The sequence below is a fragment of the Sardina pilchardus genome, chromosome 2 (genome assembly GCF_963854185.1).
Source record: "Sardina pilchardus chromosome 2, fSarPil1.1, whole genome shotgun sequence".
NCBI classification, from domain to species: Eukaryota; Metazoa; Chordata; class Actinopteri; order Clupeiformes; family Clupeidae; genus Sardina; species Sardina pilchardus.
The window spans coordinates 11,066,961-11,092,171 of record NC_084995.1 but is presented as its reverse complement, the minus strand read 5'-3'; the positions used below and the strand labels follow the sequence as shown (position 1 = coordinate 11,092,171).

General features: G+C 44.4%; 2 protein-coding genes across 22 annotated transcripts in view; both read left to right on the top strand.

The window, feature by feature from the left end:
- mbnl1 (muscleblind-like splicing regulator 1) overlaps window positions 1-20,157 on the top strand; it is a 53,468-nt gene extending 33,311 nt beyond the window's left edge. For 8 of the 21 annotated variants that reach the window (XM_062518789.1, XM_062518795.1, XM_062518759.1 and 5 more), the window contains 10 exons: window positions 7,478-7,678; window positions 9,313-9,528; window positions 9,916-10,155; window positions 11,421-11,474; window positions 12,442-12,595; window positions 14,040-14,075; window positions 14,746-14,837; window positions 15,222-15,266; window positions 15,930-16,001; window positions 16,330-20,157. In XM_062518789.1, the coding sequence (XP_062374773.1) occupies window positions 7,478-7,678; window positions 9,313-9,528; window positions 9,916-10,155; window positions 11,421-11,474; window positions 12,442-12,595; window positions 14,040-14,075; window positions 14,746-14,837; window positions 15,222-15,266; window positions 15,930-15,986 (1,095 nt within the window). In that variant the 3' untranslated portion in view covers window positions 15,987-16,001; window positions 16,330-20,157. The remainder of the gene's footprint in view (window positions 1-7,477; window positions 7,679-9,312; window positions 9,529-9,915; window positions 10,156-11,420; window positions 11,475-12,441; window positions 12,596-14,039; window positions 14,076-14,745; window positions 14,838-15,221; window positions 15,267-15,929; window positions 16,002-16,329) is intronic. The other 13 variants (XM_062518813.1, XM_062518802.1, XM_062518814.1 and 10 more) reach the window with 13 other exon arrangements.
- A 2,141-nt stretch (window positions 20,158-22,298) lies between these two features.
- LOC134062648 (ras-related protein Rap-2b-like) lies at window positions 22,299-24,493 on the top strand. Its single transcript, XM_062518742.1, has one exon. It carries the CDS (start codon window positions 22,583-22,585, stop codon window positions 23,129-23,131), a length of 549 nt encoding a protein of 182 aa, XP_062374726.1. The 5' UTR covers window positions 22,299-22,582; the 3' UTR covers window positions 23,132-24,493.
- The last annotated feature ends 718 nt before the right edge of the window (window positions 24,494-25,211 follow it).

Here is a 25,211-nt window from a genome sequence, read left to right as displayed (position 1 = left end):
GCCCCCCCCGCGTCGTGATGAGCGTTAAAGGTCATCCTCATCTCAAAAGGGGTGCCCGCAGGCGTTACTGGGTGCTCTTAATCCGCCGCTAAACACGCTCTGCCCACTACCCGAGGCCAAGTGCGTCTGCTCTCTCTCTCTCTCTCTATCTCTGGAGGTGTTATCTGTTGCCATGGAGATGGTGGAGATGACGGGTCAAGCCAGGGTTGTGCAGTGCTTGGGACTGAGATGCGATTGAAGGCTCTTTAGAGAGACTGGTGGTCTGGAGGCTGCCGTGCTTCCAACACATTTGAAATGACACAGGGCTCCTGAGTGGGCTTTGGATGAAGCTGCATTTTATCCAAAAACAATCAGGTAAATGTGAGGCTAGCGCAGGAAACGGATGCTAGACTAGCCTTCTCTCGGTCACTTCTGGTTGATTGACCTTGACCTTGACCTTGACCTTGACTCTGGTGGGCTGAACTAGGGTAGGATCTGCACACCTCCTCCATACTTGGGGAAGTTGAAACACGAGCTCTTGGGCTGTTTTGATGATGAGATGGCTGTATCTCACTTCCTGGTCAGGAGGCTGATCTGGGGCACAGCAAGTGTGCAGGAAGCGCTGGTGTCGTTTTTCTGCTGTCATCTCATACTGATCCAGGATCAGATTTCCCCACCTACAGGAGTTCAATATCATATACTGTACTACGAGCTAGAGACGCCTACACTGATCTATGAGGCTGCTATACTTCCATTTGCATTGAACTACTGCACTTACTTGATAGATTTTGCTTTTTTTTTTGTCTCTGTGAATATGATACTGAACGCAATGCAAGATGGCAGAGAAGGCTGTGCTCCTTTATAGCGATGTAGTGTAGGCTATATAGATATAGAGATGTGTACAGAACTAATTTAGACTCTGGAGGAAAACTGTGGCTAACACAAACCCTTACTGCTGCTTCTCAGTGATCACAGAGACACCAATTTATTTTTACCGTTCCAGAAATGTGTCAGTTATGGAGGAGGAACTCGAAGAGTTATGTTGGAAACTGAAAGCTTTTTTTTCTCTTCTTTTTATTGTTTGGGGGCTGGGGGTCTTGGTTGACCTCAGAGGTATTTTTGAGCCTTAGAGGAACAGAAACTGCTTTTTCAATTTGCATGAGAGGCCTTCATTTTCTGAGAGCATCTGCCGATCCCTGGGCCAGCTGCATTTTACAAGCTGCATTCATCATCAGGGCCAAGCAATTACTGCAGTTCACCAGTGTTTCATTTGATGTGATGAGCACATACGCGTGCATGGACAGTAAACTTAATAATGAAAGCGTACAGTTGTGGGAATCGGGTGCTTTTGCTGTGGATATAGTCAGGCTGTGCCAAGTCTTCTGCATGGTTTGTACTGGTGATAATGGATTAGCATGTAGTTCTGTTCTGAGGGTCGACCGTGAGGCAGTGTTTATTCATGTTTTATGCAGGGCTATAGATTGTTCATTGGTGAGAAACAGCGAACTCTCAGAGCTCATTATGAACTCAGTGCCGGAGGTATGAGCTTCATCTTGGTCAGGCTTCCCAAACCCAGCCTACTTACATCACACTGCGGCAGCAAGTCCAAACCACTGGGGAATGGACCCAAAACCAAATGATAGGGGTCCAGGGGGAAAGGGGGAGGCACTGGGACACTGTAAACAAAGGATGTGGTCAGCCAGACTCAGGCCAAAAGGCCATGCTTGAGAGAATAGGAGGACCTCACTGGGTAGTTTTCGGGAGATTATCTGAAAACCATTATGTCCGTTCACTATTGTTCACAACAGAGATGAGGTATTTGCAGAGGGTCTGTCATAGATGAGGAACATGAGGAACACCATGTCAATGTCAGTGAGGTCCACAGCTGGAACTTATTGTGACAAAGTGTAAGACTTTGAGATCGGGTGCAAAGAGCAGTTTAAAGGGACACTTCACCGATTAGCATTAAGCTTTCTATCTTTAGAAAACCAGTCATGTTTTTGAATGGTCGTGCATCATTCCCTCAGTTTGCCTTGAGATGGGAGAAATACGGATGTCAATGAAACCCATGAATAGGACTTCCTGCTTTCAGTGATGTAAAATGATGATTTTTACATCATTGAAAGCAGGAAGTCCAACATTGAAATCCGTATTTCTCCCATCTTAAGGCAAACTGAGGGAATGATGCACGACTCACGACCATTCAAAAACATGACTGGTTTTCCAAAGATCCAAAGCTTAATTCTAATCGGTGAAGTGCCCCTTTAATGACATTTTGAGCCAACATGGCACTGTATTTTTTTTTTAAAAAAAGTTTGTAACACAGTTTGAAGAGTGGGCCCAAATGGTATGTGAAATAGTTGTGCGATATCCATCTTATTGTTTCCACATTTATTCAATTTTGAAGGGGTGAAAGGGAGCATGATGTCTTTAAGTGTGAGCACAAGGTGTGGCGTGTCTGGATGAGATCAGGGAGTCTGAATTCCGGGAATTCCGCAGTTGCTAGGCGCTTAGGGAACACAATGGGTTGCTCGGCAGCTGCCTGGATGCGGCGCTGCACTGTGCCGCGTTGCACAGGCCTGAGCGAGACTGACGACGCACGCAGGAAAAAACATCATGTGAGCCAATGGCAGGCTGCTCTCTCGCTCTTCTCCCTCCTCACTATCCCTCGCTTTCTCTCTTCCATCTTTCTCATTTCTCGTCTTGTTCCATTGTCTGCACCTCTTATGCCCTCCATGTCTCTTTCTCTCTCTGTCAATCTTTCTTTTCTCTCTCTCTGTCAATCTTTCTTTTCTCTCTCTCTCCGTCTCTCTTACTCTTCCACTCTATTGATCTGTCTCCTGGAAAAGTTCCTCTTCCCTGACATTGTCAGAATATGTGATTTTACCTGTCTGTAGTTGTCTGTCTGTCTGTCTATTTCTCTCTCTCTCTCTCTCTCTCTTGCTCTCTCTCTCTCTTTCTGTCCGTGTCTCTATCCATCTCACACAAACTCTCCTCTCAGTTACATCTGATTCTGTTGGTAGGTAAACCTTTACTTGGATAGTCTGCCTAGAGACTTAACAGGTCATCTATTTTCAGTATGTAAATGTTTTGTTGAACAATTACCGAACATCACCACAATCAAATCCAACCCCCACAACCTTAACCTTAGGGTTAGGTTAAGTTAATGTTTAATGAAGAGTGGCAAAGATTGAACTTAGTAAAACTACAAACTCTGTAAAGTCTAGGTAGGTAGACTATCCAAAGTGTCTTTCTGTGTGTGTCTATCTATCTATCTATCTATCTATCTATCTATCTTTCCCTTGGCTTTTCCTTCTTCCCTCTCTCTGTTCCTCTCCACTCCCCATATTCTGTCACTGTGTGTTTGTGTGTACGTCTGCATGTGTGTGTGTGTGTGTGTGTGTGTGTGTGTGTGTGTGTGTGTTTTCCCTCTGAAAGTTAGGGGTGACTGGCGCTAATGGCTTTTCCTGCAGCGTCTTGAATTTCACTGACGCGACCTTCTTGGGAGCGAGCGAGTGGCTCGGCTCGGCTCAGCTTCCCCCAGCCGCCGGCTTGTTAGGTCATGTTGCCGTTGCCCAGGCGTTTCCTGTGAAGGGGAGGTGGCCTGCGTGCTTGCCACTGAGACAGCCTCACCTGCCATCTCCTCAGAACTTTCCGGAATCCATGCGGCTGAGTCAGCAGTAGCGTGTGGGCGCTGAGCTTCGAGCGTAGGGTGCGCGTGTGTGTGTGTGTGTGTGTGTGTGTATGCGTGTCTCAGCACGGGCTTTTGTCAATTGTCAGGTGAGCCTTCAGCACCTCAGTGGGATAGCCAGCGAAGGCGGGGGCAGAGGGGGCTTGTGTGTGTGTGTGTGTGTGTGTGTGTGTGTGTGTGTGTGTGTGTGTGTGTGTGTGTGTGTGTGTGTGTGTGTGTGTGTGTGTGACGGTAAAAGAGGAGGGGGTCAGCTGAGGTAACAGCAACATGATTCCCACCCGACCCTGACGCGCGCACGCACACACACACACACACACGCACACACACACACACACGCACACGCACACACACACACACACACACACACACACACATTCCCTTTTTCTCCACACCTCTTGACCCAGCTCCATGAGATCCTGTTTCAACATACCTTGCTCATGCCCACTTGCGTCAAAGTCTTTACCATCTCTCTCTCTCTCTCCCCCTCTCCCTCTCTCTCTCCCTCCCTCTCTCTCTCTCTCTCTCCCTCTCTCTCTCCCTCCCTCTTCCCCCCCCTCCCCTTCTCTCCCTGCTGTCCCCGAGGTCACTTGAGTCACTCTGGCAGGCCTGGTTCACAGGAGGACCTCACATATCCCAGTGTCCTCTGCCCTCTGGGCTGACAGCCCTCTTTGGCATGTCAACACCTGCTGTGCCATCTCTACAGACTCACTCAGCTCCCTCACTCAGTCCTCTCTGCCCCCCTCACACTACACATTATAGAACCCACACTACAGCCTAGCTGTGCTATTAAACATACATCTATATTCAGCTTGAAGCATACTGAGAAACAGCACCTTGTAATGATGTATAAACACTTTGTAATCATGTCATATGTTTTTTAATGTTTAGATGGATTGTTGCTTCATGCCAAAGTTGCTAATGAATGGAAGCAGAGAAGTGCACTCGAAGTGTATTAATCTCTGCCACCCTAATGCTGTGGTGTCCATTATTTCTCTCATAACTCAGCATTGCCAGTGAGAATGGAGTCCCCGTGAGACCTCTGACCTTTCCATATGTTACTCAATTGTGCTCCGCCTCCTTAATCCTCACATGCCACACTGACATCACTCTGAGCTCGTACAGTTGCACTCAAAAATCAGGCGCTCGCACGCGTAAATGGGATTTGAAAGCATATCAGTGAAGGAGCTGTTAAGTACAGCCGGCAGGAGTTGGCACCAGGCCTGCTCTTTTGCATATCATATACTCTGTAGGGGAGCTGCACCCGGCGTGAAATATGACTGTCGTCGTAGTGTTATCAAGGAATGACCCAGCATCAGGCATAAATGTTGTGATTTAACACAGATCAGCGGCTTGGCTCAGTGGCCCGCCTTGCGTGCAGCCACGTGCGGTCACAGCTAGAGCTGTGTGGGCTGTGATCGACTTGAGTTGCTGGTCAACTGTAAAATGGTACATTACTTTAATGCGCTACGCAGCAGAGTGACATGTTCACAATGAGCGGGATTGCTCGAACGTTCCTCTTCAGGCACCAGAGGAAGTGGGGAAATGCAGTTTAACAACACGCAGATTAACAGTAAACTGACACCGTCAGCCCAGGGGGAGCGGAGTCACCCCACCCGGCCGCCGCTCGGTCCAGTGTCTGCGGCTTGACCGCCACGCCAGAGAGGCTCATTGGTATGGGAGTCAGAGCCCCTACTCAAGCCTGGTGATGGCACTCCGTCACTGACGCCTTAGTGTAGGACGTGTAGCACTGCACTGCACTGCACCAGTTTTAATGTGAGAAACACAGACTGAGACGTGCATGTGTGTGTGAGTGTGTGTACGTGTGAAGGTTTGTCTTGTGAGGAAGCCAAAGGCACTTATGTTTCTTTGCACCTGCCTTGAACTAGTCTCCACGGGCTGACTGATATGGAGAGGTGCTGATAGGTGTGTGTGTGTGTGTGTGTGTGATGGGGGAGGTGTAATGGTATTGTCAGCAGTGTGAAGTAATGGTAGATTCATACAGCTCCTACAGCCGACTATAGTCATTCACAGAGGTGGAGGAGAACTGCTCTTTATCACACTGTGGGGGCTGAGCTGCCTGCTGCTTATGAAACGCTGGGTGTTCTCTCTCTCTCTCTCTCTCTTGCCCTCTCTCTCTCACTCTCTCTCTCTCTCTCTTGCCCTCTCTCTCTCTCTTTCTTGCCCTCTCTCTCACTCTCTCACTCTCTCTCTTGCCCTCTCTCTCTCACTCTCTCTCTTTCTTTCTCTCTCTCTCTCTTGCCCTCTCTCTCTCTCTCTATCATGCTCTCACCCTTTTGATCTTTAGAGGTAATACTGGAGACAAAGACAAGTACACCCCAGTGGCATATAAAAGACATAAAGAGCGCTAGTCTCGTTGTAGATTCCACTGGAGTTCAGACACACACCTCCATACATATCATACATGCACGTGTTTATACTGTGTGAGAGCGTGTGTGTGTGTGCAGACCTGCATGTATGTCTTGGCAGTAGTGTGTTGTGTATCCAAGGTGGGTAGAACAGAGATACACACACACACACACACACAGACAGACAATGCAAGGAAGGCAGGATAGGAATGACACTGGCAACAGAGATGGAGAGGGCTCCTCCATTTGAGCTTGGCAGAAATAGCTGCCACATACCACTACCCCCTCCTTTCAGCACACACACACACACACACGCGCACACACACACACACACACACACACACACACACATACACACACAGAGACACACACACACACCGTGCTCTAGAGGGTAGCTGTGCCCCGGGTTGTGGCGGGTGAAAGCAGGTCAGTGGCGGGCTGCTATTAAAAGCTGCCAGTGTTCCGAACTCACACAGTCCCTGCTGAGGTGACACCCATCATCTGGCCAGACCTCCTGCAGGGAGAGAGGGGGAGAGGAGGAGGAGGAGGAGAGGGGGAGAGAAAGAGAGGGAGATGGAAGAAGGAAGGAGGGAGAGAAGAAGGGAGGTAGGAAAGGAGACAGAGGGAGGGAGGGGGAGATGGAGTGAGAGGGGAAAAAGGAGGAAGAGAGAGAGAGGCAGAGGCGGAAAAGTCCAGCTTCAAAAAGTAAAAGACCTACCATGTATCGGTTCTACCTGTGCACAGACGATCTCACCAATTAGCTGCTCTACCTAGCTGAAGAGCTGTGCTAATTAGAGTCTGCTGCTTTAAGTGAATGGCTGGCACAGATATGTGGCTGGACTATTACTGTCTGAAGCTGGAGATGGAGAGGTATAGATGGAACGAGTGAGAGCAGAATAAATGACTGGGACCACGCTGCAGGGGTGTGTAGACATGTCCAGTAGCAACAGCAGGACTAGAGGGCTCCCCCAGCCCTGTGTGGTCAGCCCTGTGGCTGACCGCTCGAGGAAGAGAGAGGGAGAGAGAGAGAGGGAGAGGGGGGGGGGGGGGGGTGGTGAGGCAACAGCGGATTAAATGATCAGGCTAATTGAAAAGACAACTGTGGAGACGAGGGCACGAAGGGAGTCTGCTGCATCTGAGGCAGGGACCACCCGAAACATCATCAAAGCACGCTCAGCAATCCACACATAGTGTTGTGTCTGTGAAATTTGACCTTGTTTCTCTCTCTCTCTCCCTCTCTCCCTCTCTCTCTCCCCCTCCCTTCTCCCACCCAACCCCTCTTCTCATTTCCCATGTCTTCCTTTTCCTCCACAATGTCTTCATCACCTCTTTCTCTCTCTCCACTTTCCCCATACCGCTTACATCATCTTCCCTTCCTCCCTCCCTCCCTCCCCCTCTCTCTCCCTCCCCCCCTCTCTCCCTCTCTCCTCTCCTCCTGCAGGGCCGCTGCTCCAGAGAGAACTGTAAGTACCTGCATCCCCCCCCACACCTGAAGACTCAGCTGGAGATCAACGGGCGGAACAACCTGATCCAGCAGAAGAACATGGCCATGCTGGCCCAGCAGATGCAGCTGGCCAGCGCCATGATGCCCGGCAGCCAGCTTCAGCCCATGGTGAGGGCCACCACCGACAACATGTTCCATGTAGGTAGCTATTTATTATATCTTTTTCCCCTTTCCTCTCAATGCTCTCAATTGTTATCATACAAATTGTTACACTGTTTTGTTTTGTGGTTTGGCAACACTGTACCAACAGTCATGCTAATAAATGTTGAATTACATTTGAATTGAATTGAACTGAACTGAATAGAATTGATTTGAATTGAATTGAATATTCTAGAAATAGGAGTATGATTTCTGGCAGCCAGTGTCGGCCAGTGGTGAATGTGATGAATGTGATGAATCCAGAGAGAATGTTCTAGAAAAAGGAGAGAGACAGAATACTTGATGTTTGACAGACGATGGTGCACACTATTCAGCCAAGATTACAGATCCTTTAAGCCATAGAGAATAGTGGAATATTCTAGAAAAAGGGTAGAATAGGAGAGAATATTCTAGTGTCATGATGTCTGGCAGCCAGCTTCAACCCATAGTGAATGCTAATTGTCTCTCACTGGGATAACAGGAGGTACTGTAGTGCAAACAGGGTAGACTATTCTAGTCTGGTCCACCTCATCCCCTGTTGAGCACTGTTCAACAAAGATGTCCAGATGTTTTTGTCTCTGTAAGTTATTGGTAGGAGGAGAGAAGAGGATATAATGATGTAGAATTAGCATAAAATAGATATTCTAAAATAGAACTACGCTGGCTCTGGGCAGAGGCGGACTGGAAACTATTGTAACAGTTTGACTGCAGTGATCAGGCCCTGGCTGAACCAAGCCCACGCCAGCTACAGGCCAGACGTGGCCCAGCTCTGCTACAGGGTCGGCAGGTCCCAGGGCTGGGCTGTGAGCGATGGCATGGAGCCACCCCTTGTAAACCTTTACTGGCGGCACTTTGACATTGTCAGTGCAGGTTTCTTGCTCTCTGGTCGGGGCTATTCTGGGGAGCCCTGTGTGTTGACTCACAGGGAATTTGATCAGGTGACGTTGAAAAACAGATGAGACAGAAATCCTCCAGCCCTCCTGACCTTGCAGTCAAACACATACCCACCCTCATAGTTCCTATTCTCACCCTCATAGTTCCTATTCCGCGCCCTCATAGTTCCTATTCCGCACCCCCCACCCTCGTAGTTCCTATTCCCACCCTCATAGTTCATTTGTGCCCTCATAGTTCCCATTCCCACCCTCATAGCTCATTTCTGCCTTCATAGTTAATATCTGTGCTCAGATCCTCTCAGTGTTGACATAGGCTACCTCTAACTAGAGACCCTTCTGATGCTGTTTGTGTACCTGCTACCTACCCTCAAACTGGAGGTGACAAGTAAACTGTAAAAAACTGTAAAGTAGTTGGTTTGGTTGGTTTGTGTTCTTGTTTTTAAAAGGGAACATGTTAGTAAGTGAATTCCATTGCTTACATATACTATGGTCTTTTTAGCTTGTGAGTGTTTTAACATACATCAAGGCATAATGATGTTCTTGTGGATTCTTTGAATATATACAATGACTTTGGTTTGACTAAACGAGATCGTGATCTGATATGTCCCGTCTCTTTCTCTCTCACTCTTCCTCAAATTCAAATTTGTCGAAGCAATCATTGCATATAGGATATGACTTTAAAACTCTATCTCTCTCTCTCTTTCTCTCTCCCCCTCTCTCTTTCCCCCTCTACTTCGGCAGCCCATGTTTTCCGTCACCCCAAGCCTTGCCGCCACCAATGCCAGTGCAGCCGCTGCCGCTGCAGCTGCCGCCTTTAACCCGTACCTGGGGCCGGTGTCCCCGGGCCTGATGCCCGCGGAGATCATGCAGAGCGGGCCCATGCTGATGGCCAGCAGCCCCAGCGTGCCTCAGGTGCCCTCCACCGCCCAGAAGCTCATGAGGACGGACCGGCTGGAGGTACGACGTCACTTCCTCTAGGGAAACCGTCAGAACAAAAGTCCTTCTGCTCTGGTCACCTGTCTCTCTCTTTTAATCTCTGTTTCCATGGCAAAAGTATTAATTGAAGGGACTGTTTTTTGTATCTGCCATTTTGTGCAGTGTTTGTTAGCTCAGGAGAATATGGCTAAAGACTGCCCTCTGCTGTTCAGTTGATTTCATTACAGCCTGAGTTGTTTATTGTCTGCACTGGTCATGTGGCAATGCACTCAAGGCATGTATACTTTTATTGTTGTGTGTGTGTTTTTGTGTGTATATATGTGAATGTGTGTTTATTGTGTGTTTATTGCGTGTCTATTGTGGTGTGTGTGTGTGTGTGTGTGTGTGTGCGCGCACGTGCACGCCCAGGTCTGCCGTGAGTACCAGCGGGGCAACTGCTCGCGCGGCGAGAACGACTGCCGCTTCGCCCACCCGTCCGACAGCACCATGATTGACACCAACGACAACACGGTCACCGTCTGCATGGACTACATCAAGGGCCGCTGCTCGCGCGACAAGTGCAAGTACTTCCACCCGCCCGCCCACCTGCAGGCCAAGATCAAGGCCGCCCAGCACCAACTCAGCCAGGCCTCGGCCGCCGCCGCTGTGGTGAGTGACGCCCGCGCAACCGCACACCACACTCTGGTCCAGCAGCAACTTAACCCCAACAACCAGCGGTTCTCAGTCGCATTCCTGGGCGCCCCTCTGTTCTCTGCATGTGTTTTTCCCATCTTTCCCTTGTCCTGTACACCTGAATCAAAGCAGTCAGTGGTCCTCCTGATGAACTGAACACGACCGGTTCAGCTGATCAAGAGCATGATGGATATACGCTGTGAGAAGTGCACTGACTTTAAGCTGGTGTATGCACTGTAGAGCAGGGATGGGTAGAAGATATGTGGGGCAACCAAGAGGCTCCAGGAACAGACGTGAGAACCGCTGTTCTCCACTCACTGGTGAAGGCACACAGATACAGTACGCTCACTGCTTTCCCCAATGGCGCTGCTCAAAGGGCTGCTGTGGGCCGGCGCAGTAAGGCAGCCATGTTGGGTGTGTCTTATGCGCAGCCGGCAGACTCTTTTGAAATGTGTCATGGGCAAATTTCCTTCACGGTGTCTCCCTGCCTTCGCCTTGTTACAGCCATTTTTTTTTTCCTGCCTTGGTGTGTCATAGTTCCAGGACGGCGCACTGACTCTGGGACACATTCCGGCAAGGATCCGAACGGATCTGGAGCCTGGATTTGTTCCAGAGTCGGCGGCCATCTTGGTGGTGGGGTGACCCACCACTCTTGGTAAATGGTTGCTTTGCCTCCACAGTCAGAAGTCAGAAGTGAACTTTTCACACTGTGACCGACCAGTTTAGTACCATGTAATAATAATGCTGCATATTATACTATGTGTCTTAAAGCTGTAATTAAATCTGGTCGTGGAGTTAGACAGTTAGACAGCCATGTAGTCATTGTAATGTGATGGTGACTAAGATGCGCACAGTGAAAACAGAGGCACATTGTAGCTCTAGTTTCCTCCTCCATCCATTCCTACTTGATTCATTGTGAAAAATCCCCCAAAGGATTTCCAAACAAGGCCAGTGACTTGCTTCATCGTGCTATTTCAATAACAAACGAGTAATATTCACTCTCATGATAACTACAGACATTTTCCTGAAAACAAAAACCTCAAGTGTCTTCACTGTGCATGCCATAGTCTTGTTATCCCCTTGTATACTGCATTCCAATGATTTGTTTTTTTATTTGTTTTTTTCTCACCTACCCAAAATGCACTGCTGCCCCCATGATGCACCTCTGCTTGCTGTTTATGTTAATGCGCTTGAACCCCATTGGCCCATTGCCATCATGTGCTCGCTGCCTGCTAATTAAGACTCAGTCGGCTGTCAAATCACTGAAGCGACCCCTCGAGGCAACCTTTGACCTGGTATTATGACCTTTCACCTTTTAGCTTGGCATGTTACTTTGTTGTAGTATTAGTTTTTAACCAAAAATAATTTGCAAGCATAATTTATTTTTTGTATCGCTCTATGTTTTCTTCCTGCTGCTATAATACCATTTTTGGTGTGATAAACTGACAGTGGCACCCCTGTTTCTGAGTCAAATTGGTTGAATATATATATCAGTTTTTCAACAAACGCTCTTGCTTAAAGCTGTTCAAATTAATTCAATCTTAACATCAGCCACAGTCCCTTCATCACACGTAGCCGGCTCAAGCCGCATTAGACCAGGGTTAGAGCAGCTAATGCTTTTTAAACTATGTACAATGGCATGGCTTTTGTGTATATATGATGTTTTTAAGTGTCTTAAATCTTAAATCAACAGTTTGCATGTTGTTGATGTCTAGTGTGCATGTTTAATGTGGGGCAGGGATGGGGGCAGGGGGCATATGTATGGTGGGGTTTGAAGCCATGATGATAGAGTAACTCCATCTTAGCTAAAGAATAACATGAAGCCAATACTCTTAATCATGGAGTTAGCAGTGCAGCTTCAAGTCGATCGCTTTCCCTCTGTCACACCTGGCAGCTTTGGTAATTTACCTCTAGGTAGAGCCCTGCTTGCTTATTCTGTCGCTCTATGTCAGCGGTACTGTATGATAATATATCCTCTGGATTTTGTCATTGGGCTTACATGTAGTGTGGAGAGATGAGACATTTGTATACATAGCCTTGTAACAGTAGCCGTATTTGCTCTTTGCTTGAGAAGTAGTTTTGTATAGTTGCTGCTTGCTTTTGCTTGTTTGTGACAGACAACTCCTGTGTGATGGATTTCCTCTGACAATAATTCTTCTCTTTTTTTTCTTCTCTCCTTTTCCTCCCCATCCCCTCCTCCTTTTTTGTTTCCTCCCTTTTTTGTATCATTTCACATGCCAACCCCACTCCCTGGTTGGGCAGGGAATCCCCCATTCTGTCATGCCTCCTTTACCAAAGAGACCGGCACTTGAAAAAGCCAACGGTGCCACTGCCATGTTTAATACTGGCATGCTCCAGTATCAACAGGCCCTGGCCAACATGCAGTTTCAGCAGCAAGCTGCTTTTATCCCTTCAGGTAGGACTCTCGCAGAGGCTCCTGACCTCCCTCGTCTTCTCCCCCAACAACTAACCCCTCCCCCCCCCCCCCCGCTCCGGCTCCAAACCATGCTCCTGGCAGAGTCCGCCTCTGGAACTAATCTGGTGCCAGATCTGGTGCGGGTGCGCGCCGGCTCCAGGCCGGATCAGTCCCAGAGCCAGACACTGGCGTGGGTCTGTCTGAGACGCCGATCCAACACAATGGGAAAGGATTTAGGCAGCCACACCCACACCCCCTCCTATAATTTCACACCGAGACAACACTCTAATGATAATTGTAAATATGCACAGTCAGTCACATACATACACACATACACAAACACACACACACACACACACACACATACCATATAGGCCATTTACCAAACCATAGGCCCATATGCATTGTGCACATGTGCAGTGTTGAGTTGGTCTCCAGCTGCTCACTGCCCCATTGCAGACATACTGTAGAGCTCCACATCCTGTTCCGTTGGTGAAATGCTGGGGGGTGGGGGGGGTGCAAGAGGTTTGTGGGTTTGTGATCAGTGGTGATGCTTTTTCCCCCTTTTGTTCTCCTGTGGCTTTCTTCTGCCTCCCTTATGAGAGAGAGAGAGAGAGAGAGAGAAAGAGAGCAGGAAATGATGCAATCAAACAGCATGGAGATGTGCGCTGAGAAAAAAAGCTCATGTTTCACCACCACCACGTCCTCACCACCAGCAGCACAGTCACAGTGCACTGTGGCTTTAGAATTCACACACTGATAGATTTGCATGATAGCAACACCTCTTTCCTGTACAAACATCCTCATCCACTAAGAAAGTGGCTGCACAGTCAAACCGTTCATACAGTATGCTGGATATGACCTTAATGTGCTGCAACTTGGCATGTTTGCTTTCCGTTCTCTACTTACTCTCTTTCCCAGTCAAAGAAGCTGAGTGAGAAATCAGCAAGTGCTTAGTAGTCACGTAGCCTTGGATAGAGTTTTGTATTATGCATTGCATTACCACTCTATAATGCACATCATTAACTCTCACACATATGTAGAAATATATTTTACAATATATTTTTTAAATAACTCACAGTTATCTACAGTATGTCTTATTGAGGAAAGGGTGCCTAGAACACTCACACTACATAGGCTCTAGTGTTCTATTGGGATTTACTAGCTTTGTGAAATAGCTTCAGCTTTTTATTCAGCCACACCTTTGCCTAAAATCTACTAAAGAGCTTTTTCATTCTAAGGGTCACTCCTCACTGCCTAAAGCTGACAGTCTTAATTCTTGCTAATCAGTTGATAGTGGTGTCATACTGTCCCTTTTTAATAAAAGTTGTCTTTCTTTTTCATGTTTTTATTTGTTTATATACACTCTAACGAACCATGTGATGGGCTGTTTTGATTCTTCTCCCTTTCCAATCCACTTCCTGTTGCAATGCATGATGGGCAGGCTCAATATTGTGCATGACACCCACAGCAAGCGTTGGTAGGTGCCAGCATTCCTTCTTGATTACTCCTTAATTTCTCCCCTCTCCTTTGCTCGCACCCCATCAAAATCCACCACTAACACACGATCAGGCACGTCTCCTCCAAAAGATCCGACCCTTCGACTCCTCTGAATATCTGGGAATTCACCTGACTCTATGACAGCACTCTAACAGTCTGTTAAACGGAGCAGTTCTCAAATGATTTGTGGGTTTTGGTGGGCTGTGAGTCAAGTGACAACTAGACTAGTTCTTTATCGGCATCTTGGTTTTATGAGTAAATTCAATGAAAGGAAAGATATGAATTGTGATCTAGAATGACAGCAAAATTGAAAAATGAAAAGAAAGTAACAGTATTGTATTGTGTATTTTGTATAAGTATCTCCACTCCACCATTTTAACTGTTTACTATTAAAATGCATATATCTTGTCCAACCCCTCCCCCCTCTCCTCCCCATGCCTGTGCACAACTCCCTGGCTTCTCCCGTCCTTTTTAAAATATATTTAACTGTCTGTCCACTTATGGCTTGTTGCTGGTGTAACCCCCACTCCGGACCCCCTCCTCTTCTGCCCTCCCCCCCCCCCCCCCCCCCCCCTCTCCCTCACTGTTTTGCGCCTGTGGCCACCCTCCTCCTGTATGTGTTTGCTTATATGATTTTCCTTCTGAAAAAGTTCCCATGATGCACGGTGCTACACCAGCCACTGTGTCTGCAGCAACCACATCTGCCACAAGTGTTCCCTTCGCAACCGCCACAGCCAATCAGGTTTGCCCTTTATGGCTTTATCTCTATGAATAAACCAATAGGAACAATGGATGCTTCTGGGTTGGGTTGGGTTGGGTTGGGGATCTCCTTCTTGTTGGCCTACACTGACGTTGAACGTTGAACAGGGTGTCGTTTTCTCATGAGAACTCCAAATTAACACTTAACAGGAAGTCAATTATTTTACGATTATTATTTTTTACACTGTTTATAATGGTAGTGCTATGTTACAGTTGCTAAAATGTTGAAGGGTCCTTTAGTTTTAATAAGTTGTATTTCCACTTCTGGAGTAGAAAGTTGATCCTTTTGTTTGGAGGACAGCCTATTGTGAGACATTTAATGTTTAACAACATATTAATTTTTATTCTTTGTCCTTTTCATTTTGAGGACTCTTCCTTATCAAAGTTGACTACCAACGAATACATGCAATTGGTATGTATGGGGTAGTTTCATAGCTCTACTTTTTTAATGAAAAAAAAAACAGAAGATATTCTTTTTTTGCAGTCTGTTGTTGCACGGCTTTCATTTTATTCCCGCCATCAAAACATTTTTTGTTGAAATGTTTGTAAGATTTAGCTGGCAGTGCTTAGCAGTGAAACAGCACTCCCTGTTTAGCATCCAAAAAAACAGGCAGCCATTCAAATGCACTCAAATGATTTAGTCAGGTGAACGAGCACACCATGCAGGCTCTCTCAGTGCTGATTATGCTTACATTAGTCCATACTGCTAAGGCTTCTGACGCTCACTGGAGCAGCGAGAGCACCTTTTACCAGCCCAAATAAAAGGTGCAGGTCAACAAGCTGGAAGATTGGAGTTTGCATGGGGAGTCCCTCACATCCTCTTTGCCTCCTCTCCCTAAAAAGAGCTTTTAACAATATGCGCCAGGTCTCTCTAATCTCTCATTTGCTTTCGTTTCTGTTTTAACCACACAGCTTGTATTTGAATGTGTTCTGTTTTAATTGTTTGTTTTGTTTTTCTTATGTTTCATAATGCAATGTCTGCTGGGGGTCACCCAGTGTATTCTGGTGGGGTCTTACCCCAATGCTTAACCATTCAACGTGTGGTTTATTATTGTTGTTCTACATCTCTCCTTAGATTCCCATAATATCTGCAGACCATCTGACTAGTCACAAGTACTTGACTCAAATGTAGTTCCTGTCCAGAACAGTGAGTGACTCCTTATTCTGATCTCTATGTCTGATATGATTGTGTGGTCACATAATGTAATGTTAACCTCTGTGAAGACATACATAGCCCAGAGTATCTATACTATTATTATACTATTTACATTTAGTAAATCATACATATCTACATAAGTATGAAATACACATCAATGCATACACTGTAAATATACTAATATTGATATAATGAGTATACAGTATATACTGTATACTGTATATTAGATAGTGTATATATAGTGGTATAACATGCATGGCGCTACCTGTAGTACAGTAGTGTTTTGGCTCTGATACACTTTAGGCCCTTTGCTTTGTAGATCAAATGAAAGTATGCTGGTGTACCATCAAGGACAACGTTCAGCATTCACAGCCATTACACCTTGAAGGTGTCTGTCTGAACCACAGAGGAGTTCATCTCTCAGCTGGACCTCACAACTAGTCATGCATGCAAACATGGGTATGGCCAGGGTCAACGCCATCCACGTCTATCTCTCATCCACAAAAACCACCGACAGACTTACACTCACAACAACCCTCCAGCTTGACATTGAAGAGGCCTTTACTGGCACAAACGTACATGCCAAAACAGAATAGTGCTAAAAGGTAACATTTTGCACACTCACACACACACACTCTTTTTAAAATGTGGAGATGATGGCGATGTCACTTCAGATTTATACAGTATTGGTACGTCAGTAGACCAAGAGATTAAGTTTAATTCATAGTTTTCATTGGTTTATTGTATGGTTTACAAAATGGCAAAGGTGCACTTACAGAGAAAAGAAATGTATGCACAAACTTGTTTCAAGAGTTGATTTGGTGAGTCAAGTATTCTGTTATGGAAGATTTGAGTGAAATTAGATTATGTAAACAGAAGGTCAGAATTGGATAAGACAGATGAATGTTTTATTCAGAACACACAGAAACACCCGTGTTCTTCTCAAAGCACATTCGGTTTGTTCTGAATCACCCTCTAGCCTTCCGACCATACATCCAAAACTAAAGGTGTTATTTCAGCAGTGTTATTATGTTTACTCAAGATTTGTGTTTTATTTTTTTGTAATGACTCTTGTTTTTATACTTAATTTCACAAATGTGTGTTTTTTTTAATACTTTTTGCGCCTTTTATTTGTCATTCATTTATTCGTGCATTTGCCACATAGCCTTCTATAGCATTCTGTGTTTCAGTCTCATGAAATCACAGTAGCCTTTTCCCCCCCCGAGTTCATGAGATAACTTTTCAAACTTTTTATTTTTCGTCTCATTCACATTTTGCCCCTTTTCATTGTTTGACTGTTGTTAATATTGTTGTTTTTAATAATACGGGAATGGAGTTTTGGGCAGTCTGAGAGTGGTGTGGAAATATGTGCCGAGGTTACAAGTCTAATGACTTTAAAGAGTGTCATGTGGCTGTATGCAGCCATATCGGAGCTGGGATACGGGAGGATTGGCTTCATAGCCACCTTGCAGTCTCAAGGTGGGACTCTAAAACTGCAGCTGGAAAATGCACGGCTTAAATGAAAGGGAGATATGAAGAGCTGTGTGAGATTCCTTCTAATGTTAATTTGTTTCATTGTTTTATGTGTGTTCATTTTACTATTTCATTTCAATTTACACCATATAACCCATAGGTATCCATCATGTCTAAACCTAGATCCACATATCTCTTAAAGTTCATACCAAAGTTTTTCTTTTGTGGGGATAGGAAGAAAAAAAAGAATGTTTCCCTTCTTATTCTGGCTGTTAGAGGTCAGTGTATATAGGCTACAAATCGTACAAATAAAAGACATAGGCCCAGTGAACTAACGTGAGTGTCAGTTCTAACAAATCAGATCAAGAATGGAAACTTTACTCCGGAATCTCCCTGTACGTCCCATTCTAGAGTATTTCCGAGATTGTGCTCCATTGCTACCCTGATTGTACTGTACCGCTCCAAGCCTTAGCGTACAGCCTGGGCAACAGCCCACACAAAATACTCTCACAATCATTGTACAGGTCATAGATGCCAATGATTTTCTGTAGTTCTGATGCGTATGCGTTTATCATCTTTTGTTTCTAATTACAATTAACACACTCTGATGAATTTATTTGAACATCGTAGTTCAAACAGTTTTACTTAATGATTTTAACACATTTAACACAATACTTTCAGCCTTATTATTGTACTTGATAACATTGTCATCTGTTGTAGGTTTTAGATGTATAAACAATTCATAAATATTTCATGCCATAATCATGTTTAATAAGTATGTTTTGTCAGTTAGAATATATATTGCCATCTATAGCTTAATGTTTTTGGTTTGTTTTTATTTGTAGAATTGTTTGTGTTACTTTTGAATATTGAACATTTCTCCTTGTCTGTTTCAGTTTGTTGAACAAAGAATTTTTGATATTGACATCTTAAAACAAGGAAAACTATTAATTGACCTGTTGCTGTGGCAACAAATTCTGGCTGACAATAGTTTGACAAATTAATTTTCTATGTGTAACAAGTTGAGATCATGTTTTAAAATATTTTTTTGTTGTTGTTCTTTTTTTTCTTTTTTGTTTAAGTGTAGAATCGTGTACATGCTAGAGTAAAAGAAAAAAATATTTTCTACTGTATCCATTTCAGAGATTAAAATATTGTTTTAGTATTTCTTAAGGAACTAGCTAAACATCCAAGAATGTCAGGCCAAAAAACGAGCAGCAGGGATCCTGGCCTTTGGGCTCCTCGATCTCATTATTACGAGAGGAAGTGATGTCATTGAGCTGGGCCTCAAAGCCCCGTAAATGCTGCGTGTGGGCGAGCCATAACCTAAGGGACGAAGGTTGACTTTTTGCACTTCTGTATATAGTCAGTAAAAGTAAAAAAAAGAAACGTGTATAATATTGAAATCTTATTTTGAATAAAAAAGTCTATAATTATAAGAACTTTTGTTAGGTTAATTTAAGGAATTAGAATAAATGACCAGCTAACAAATTTGCTTGCTAATGTGGCTCCGTTTCTTCTGCCCATCATGAAAAAGAAAAAATCAAACAAACAAAGACAAAAAAAGAGCTAGCATTTTTGTCATTTTTATGCTTAGCTTGTGGTTCACTAGGATGTCACGTAGGTTGGAAGAAAACATGCTCCCTCACCCCTGCAGTCTTCAGGATATTTCTCTGGAGTCTTCCCATACAAAACATACAGCCCCTCTAGCCTGTGTTAACAATAACAGACATTTTAAAACTAGGGTATTTTAGTGTTGTTGGACATGACTGCATGCCAAAAAATCTAAAACAAACCAACAAAAAAAATCACAAAAATAAAGTAGATTAAGTACATAGTAACAAGTATTTATCATCAAACATGTTTTAAATTATATTTTAAGATACAAGGGTAAGAATCTGGATTAAAAGAACACCTAAAACATGGTAATACATGCTCATACATGATAATAAAAGATAATAATTATATTGAGATGCAAAACTGCCCCCAGGACATGCTTGCCAATAGTGCATTACCAGTGCCGTTCAACTCAGACCATCTCATTGCTTCTTTAACCAGGCAACTGTGTGTCCAGCAAGTGAAGTTCACCAACATCCAAATGCACATTTCTTCCTCTTAAGATGAATGTAACCGCCTTCACATATACACAGATAGAGGTCAACGTTTTTACTCACTTGGTTTTTTTTTAAACTTTTTTTTCTGCACAAGCGCTAATATACCAAAGCATCACTTCTCCACCCCCACTCTGACAGGGCTGATCGTGGAGCTTTCAATCAGTTATCCTCCTCCTGCAAGTTAACCATACAACCAAGCAGTGGACAGCTGAGGGGTTCTGGCCCTAACACGGAGCAGAGCCCCTCTAGACTCCTCTGCTGCATGGCCATAGGACTCTCAGTTTCTCTGCTGGACACACACACACATACACACACACACACACACACACACACACACACACACACACACACACACACACACACACACACACACACACACATGCCTGGCTGCTTAATGCTCTGTGTGGTAGACAAGACCTTACAGTTTTGCTTGTACTTGCTGTAACATACGTATTGTACTACGTTCTAAAAAAAAAATGTTTTTAATGCACATTTATTATTGGCATAATTGAATTGCTGTTATGACTAAAAAAATAAAAATAAAACAAAAGTGTAATTGCGCAGAGAAGAATCGTCTATTTTTGTTGACTGTTTTGTTGTCTTCTTTGGGAATTGGATTGATTGGATTGATGTTTTGCTTCATGTTTTATGGACATCTCAGCACAATATACAATATATGGTAAATTAACAATGAAATATAGACTTTTAAAATACCATCACATCGTAACTGCATCACTGTTGACAATATTCTAAGCAAACATCTATAGTCAAGGAGAACCTTCATGCTCCAGTAAATATGCTTCCCTAATGATGAGATGGCTGGACTGAACATGACTGGATTTCTCCAGTCCACCATCTAGTGGACAGCAGTGATGATGTGGGGAACCTCTCATTCTACTCTCAAGTTTGTCTCCTTTGATAAAATAGGGCTGATGATGTTCCATCAATCTATATTGATACATGTGCAAATACAATTTAGTTGTGTATTAGCGTGACCCTATACAACTTGCCATTTGACCCCTAGATCTTGAGTACCAAATCAAGGCCTTACAGTGAGTAAGTATTACCAGTTTGATGAAGATCTTTCAACCGGTAGATTGACAGATATGACTAGATCACAATGCTCCAACATATGACTTTGGCCCAATATTCATTTTACCGTGGTCTATAGAAAGCTCCCATTTCTTCCCCACTAAGGACTGGTGATGTTGGCAGCTGACAGACAGTTCTAAAATATACTGTGATTACTTCAACCGTTTTAGGCTAATTTGCTCATACTGTTGTATACCAACATTTCCAAAACCAAATAATTTCATATGTGTATTCACATGGACACGTATCATGACCAGGCTCTGTGATAACGGTATAGTTAGGCTTGGTGCACTTAGTGTTTATTCAAATCCCAATCTCGTTACTATACCTGGTCTGTGCACTCCATTTCAGATCGCAATGCAGTCTACTTCCATACAATGTCACATGCTAATTTCTGGACACATGCGATTTGCTACGCAATCTACTTGGTGATATAGTTCATGGGATTAAAATCACCAACAGCAGGCTATAAAGTATTCTGTCAAAGGAAGCATGTATCTCAAAAATTATAATGAATATTTTTCAGAGAAAGAAGATCAAGAAGCTGTAGAAGAAGCTGACCCTAGAAACCCTAATAACTGTAGAAACACTATAACAATACTAATGTCAGGGCTTACTCCAAGGATCCCCAGTCTTTCCTGCTGTGAATGTGATGTTTAGATAGCCTAGGTGAACCACTTGCCGTTTTACTGCTTCCATAGGCATTAGTGAAATTACACTTAAATTGATGCTTCAATTTATGCATTAAAGTCTTACCAAATTGTTTTGGGAGTGCTGCAAACATATCTGTCTTGTCAACTAAGGTTTTAAATGCAGTTATTTCAATGCACTCAGTTCCAAAGAAAACACAAGTTCCTGGGTTTGTGGTGATTCGGAAATAGATGGGCGCCTTTCCAGACCAACTTGTAGCACAAATTCAAATTTGCAAACAGGTTTGTCTGGGTTCTCCCAGGCTAATGTTTAGACTCTTATTTTACAATTGAACAATGGATGTAGACCCTGAGGAATGCTGTTTTATCTGAGGGCTGAACTGTACCCACAATACTGCATTACGTGTTCTTTCACCCTTGCACCATGGGTGATGGTACATAGGCTACTGTAGCTTCCTGAGGCATTGGGCAAATTATTTAGCTTATGCCCTTTACTCTCACTGCACTGAACATTGTATCCTGTTTGAAAACAGGAACATGGTCACTTTTGTTTAGTTCTATTACAATAGCTGTGACAGAAAAGCCTACACGAACACTCAGATTTAGCATTAACACAGTAGGCCATGGTCATGCAATGTACCATTGAATTAAACATTGCACAACCTCAAGAGACCACCGACAGAAACGTACAAACGGTGTACCTGGGCTAGTGTAGTGTTAAATTCATTCTAATTTCATTATCCAACTTGTCTCAAATGTTTACTATAGAGCTTTCTTATATTACCAAGAGAATGGTCGGCGTTTACGCAATACTGTTACTATTATACACTGATAATAATACATCACCATACACTGCTGTTATGATCAGACGTCTTTTAAACACTTCTCAGCAGATACTGAGCAGGGTGGTGTGCCTTTAAGAAAACGGAACTAACCCTTTACTCGTGACGTTAGGCTGCCTGGCTGTGCAAGTCTGCGGGCAGGAAGTGCCAAGCGAACAACGCACCGATCACGCTCCCCAGTATCGAGACACAGAAAAGGATACGACAACGTGCAACATGACAATAGAAAAACGCATGTGTTGGATTACATTTTTTCATCCTAGCAAGCTGAAGATCAAACGGACCTGACTCCCCAGAAGCCGTAGACTTATTGTCAAGAGACGAGTGTTCCCGGTTCGAGGGCGAACACCAAGAGTGGAGACAACTGTCGAGTACAAGGCTGGGGGACTGTTTGAGGAGCCATGAGAGAATACAAAGTGGTCGTGCTCGGCTCCGGTGGAGTGGGAAAGTCAGCGCTGACTGTCCAGTTTGTTACAGGTTCCTTCATCGAGAAGTACGACCCGACAATCGAGGATTTTTACAGGAAGGAGATAGAAGTGGACTCTTCTCCTTCGGTACTGGAGATCTTGGACACGGCGGGCACGGAACAGTTCGCGTCTATGAGGGACCTCTACATAAAAAACGGCCAAGGATTCATACTGGTGTATAGCTTGGTGAACCAACAGAGTTTCCAAGATATAAAGCCAATGAGGGACCAGATTATCCGTGTGAAACGGTACGAGAGAGTGCCCATGATCTTGGTCGGGAATAAGGTGGACTTGGAAAGCGAGAGAGAAGTCTCTTCCGGCGAGGGCAAGGCGCTGGCTGCTGATTGGAATTGCCCGTTCATAGAAACCTCAGCAAAAAACAAGACGTTGGTCGACGAATTGTTTGCCGAAATTGTCAGGCAAATGAACTACACATCTGCACCTCACCGAGACGCTAAGTGTTGTTCTTGCGTCGTGTTGTGAAGATTCTGATCGCGAATGCGTAACTACAACACAACTCCCTCAAGGAAAACTTTTCTGTTGGAGGGAACAAGCGATACATAGTGTCGGGCGCGTCTGGAAGTGTTACTGTATTGCACAGTCGTAGTCACACAGCATTACTTGTTTACATGAAAAAAGTACTTGAATGTTATTCACACTCAATGGAAAGACTTCCATTTTTATATCATGCTTTCTGGCTGCCTATATGAATACTCTCAATCTTGTCCGAACATTGCGATTATTAGCATCAACTTCTGTGATGGAAGGGTAAAGAATCTGTTTTTACACGATGGGGCGTGCCCACCCCGGGCACTGATGTCAGTGGTGTGTAGGCTATTTGAAGATCAGCCAGGACATTTGAGAGCCTTCAATGTGTTCGAGGGGATGTGAAGACTGATTGGAACTCCCGTTGTTGATTGCAAGTGGAATTAATTGAACACTCACACTGAGGCGACGATAAGTTAAACTTTGTTGGCTCTTGACGAGAGCCATCACAACAGTCGCTGCCATCTCATTGTTGTGGAAACGAGTACAAAAGCCAAATGTTTCCCAAGAAGTGTCTCAAGGATCCTCTGTCCACTCACTCCTCTGCGTTAACAATCAGGGTTAACGACTGCATTCAGACTTCGTCACAGACTGTTTTACTTTGTGCTACTTTGGTGACCTGGGCTGATAGTCAAGTGCCTTAAAATATTATTTTTTGAGTGCCAATTCTCAGAATATCTCCAGTGCCCTCTGATTGTGATGATCCCCATACAGGCTATTTGGCTAGACAGCAGGCCTAGCCTTTCTAGATACTTGGAGATGTGTGGTTAGCCAAAGCTGTTATAAAAGGAAACTCATTGGTACTACACTTTTCTGACCATAAACCAAACCACTTGTCTTTTCTCAGTTGACACTTTTTGTAAAGAAAAAAACAAAATGTTTTGAAATGTGTGATGTGAAATTGAAATTCATTTGTAATATTTTACCATAGTCCTGTTCTTTGAGTGACTTTTAATGCAAATAGCTTTTTATATGAGACAAAAAAAACAGTGTTTTTAGAATTGTAAGTGATTGGTTGAGCCAGTGTATCCAAGAGAAGACATGATGTAGTGGTGTCATTTGAAAGTAGCACCTGAAAATGCTAAATGATTTTCGTGCACCACAGCACACCATTGCTGTCCAGGAATTCTAGGCTTCGCGTTGTGATCCAAAGCACATTTTCTACTTGGGCAGTATTTTTCAGTAATGGTTTCTCCCCTTTTTCTGCTGTTTCTAAATCTGACGATGTGACTCATAACCCATGGCTCTGTCACAGTTTCATGGCTCTATGACCAATAAAAGTGTTCTGAAATAATGTGATTCAGGCTGTCAGCATAACAGTTTTCTCTCTCCTCCTCCTCCTCCTCCCCCCTCCCCCTCTTGGGGTTCTGTGAAGTCAAGTTGTTTCAAATGAAAAGCCTTCTTTGACACTGCCAATATGCAAAACAGTGGTAAAGGTCAACGTCCACTTCTACAAGGGCTCTTTGGAGGAAATCATGGATGCTTGTCCCAAAGCAGTTTCCAGCCTTGTGTACAGTAGAAAGACAGAGTTGGCAAACAGAGAGTGTTTCTGTAGTTGGATACGTCGACATGTTTTGTTAATATATGCGTGTATTAGGAGCCTGTAAGATTGTGAAACATGGGAGCATTACATCACATTGCTGCCCTCCCTTTGGGAGTGAGACCTCTTGGTTTTGATTTAGCATGAGTTTCATTAATGCCTTGTTCCCTCGCATTCCATGAAATTCCAAATCTGACGTCAAATGTTTTTCATATGTGCATGCCAAGGAGCTTCCTGGGCACTGTGCTCAGTTATTACATGGGGTGTGGCTGGGGATTTTGTAAGCAGGGGTTGTTGGTTTGTGTGTGTGTGGGGTGGGGGGGTACTTTTGGTGGTGTATTTAGTGGAACAGTGAGTGGTGAAGCTATTTATTTATTTTTTGCCCATTCTTTGCTCTCTGAGGGGAGTTCCAGTGTAATGCTATCAGGCTAGCGCAGAGATAGCCCAGAGGCCTGGTAGCGACAGCAGGCTCAGCAG

What these genes read in the sequence shown, in the direction of transcription:
- LOC134062648 (XM_062518742.1), top strand. Translation starts at nt 22,583, where the DNA reads ATGAGAGAATACAAAGTGGTCGTGCTCGGCTCCGGTGGAGTGGGAAAG.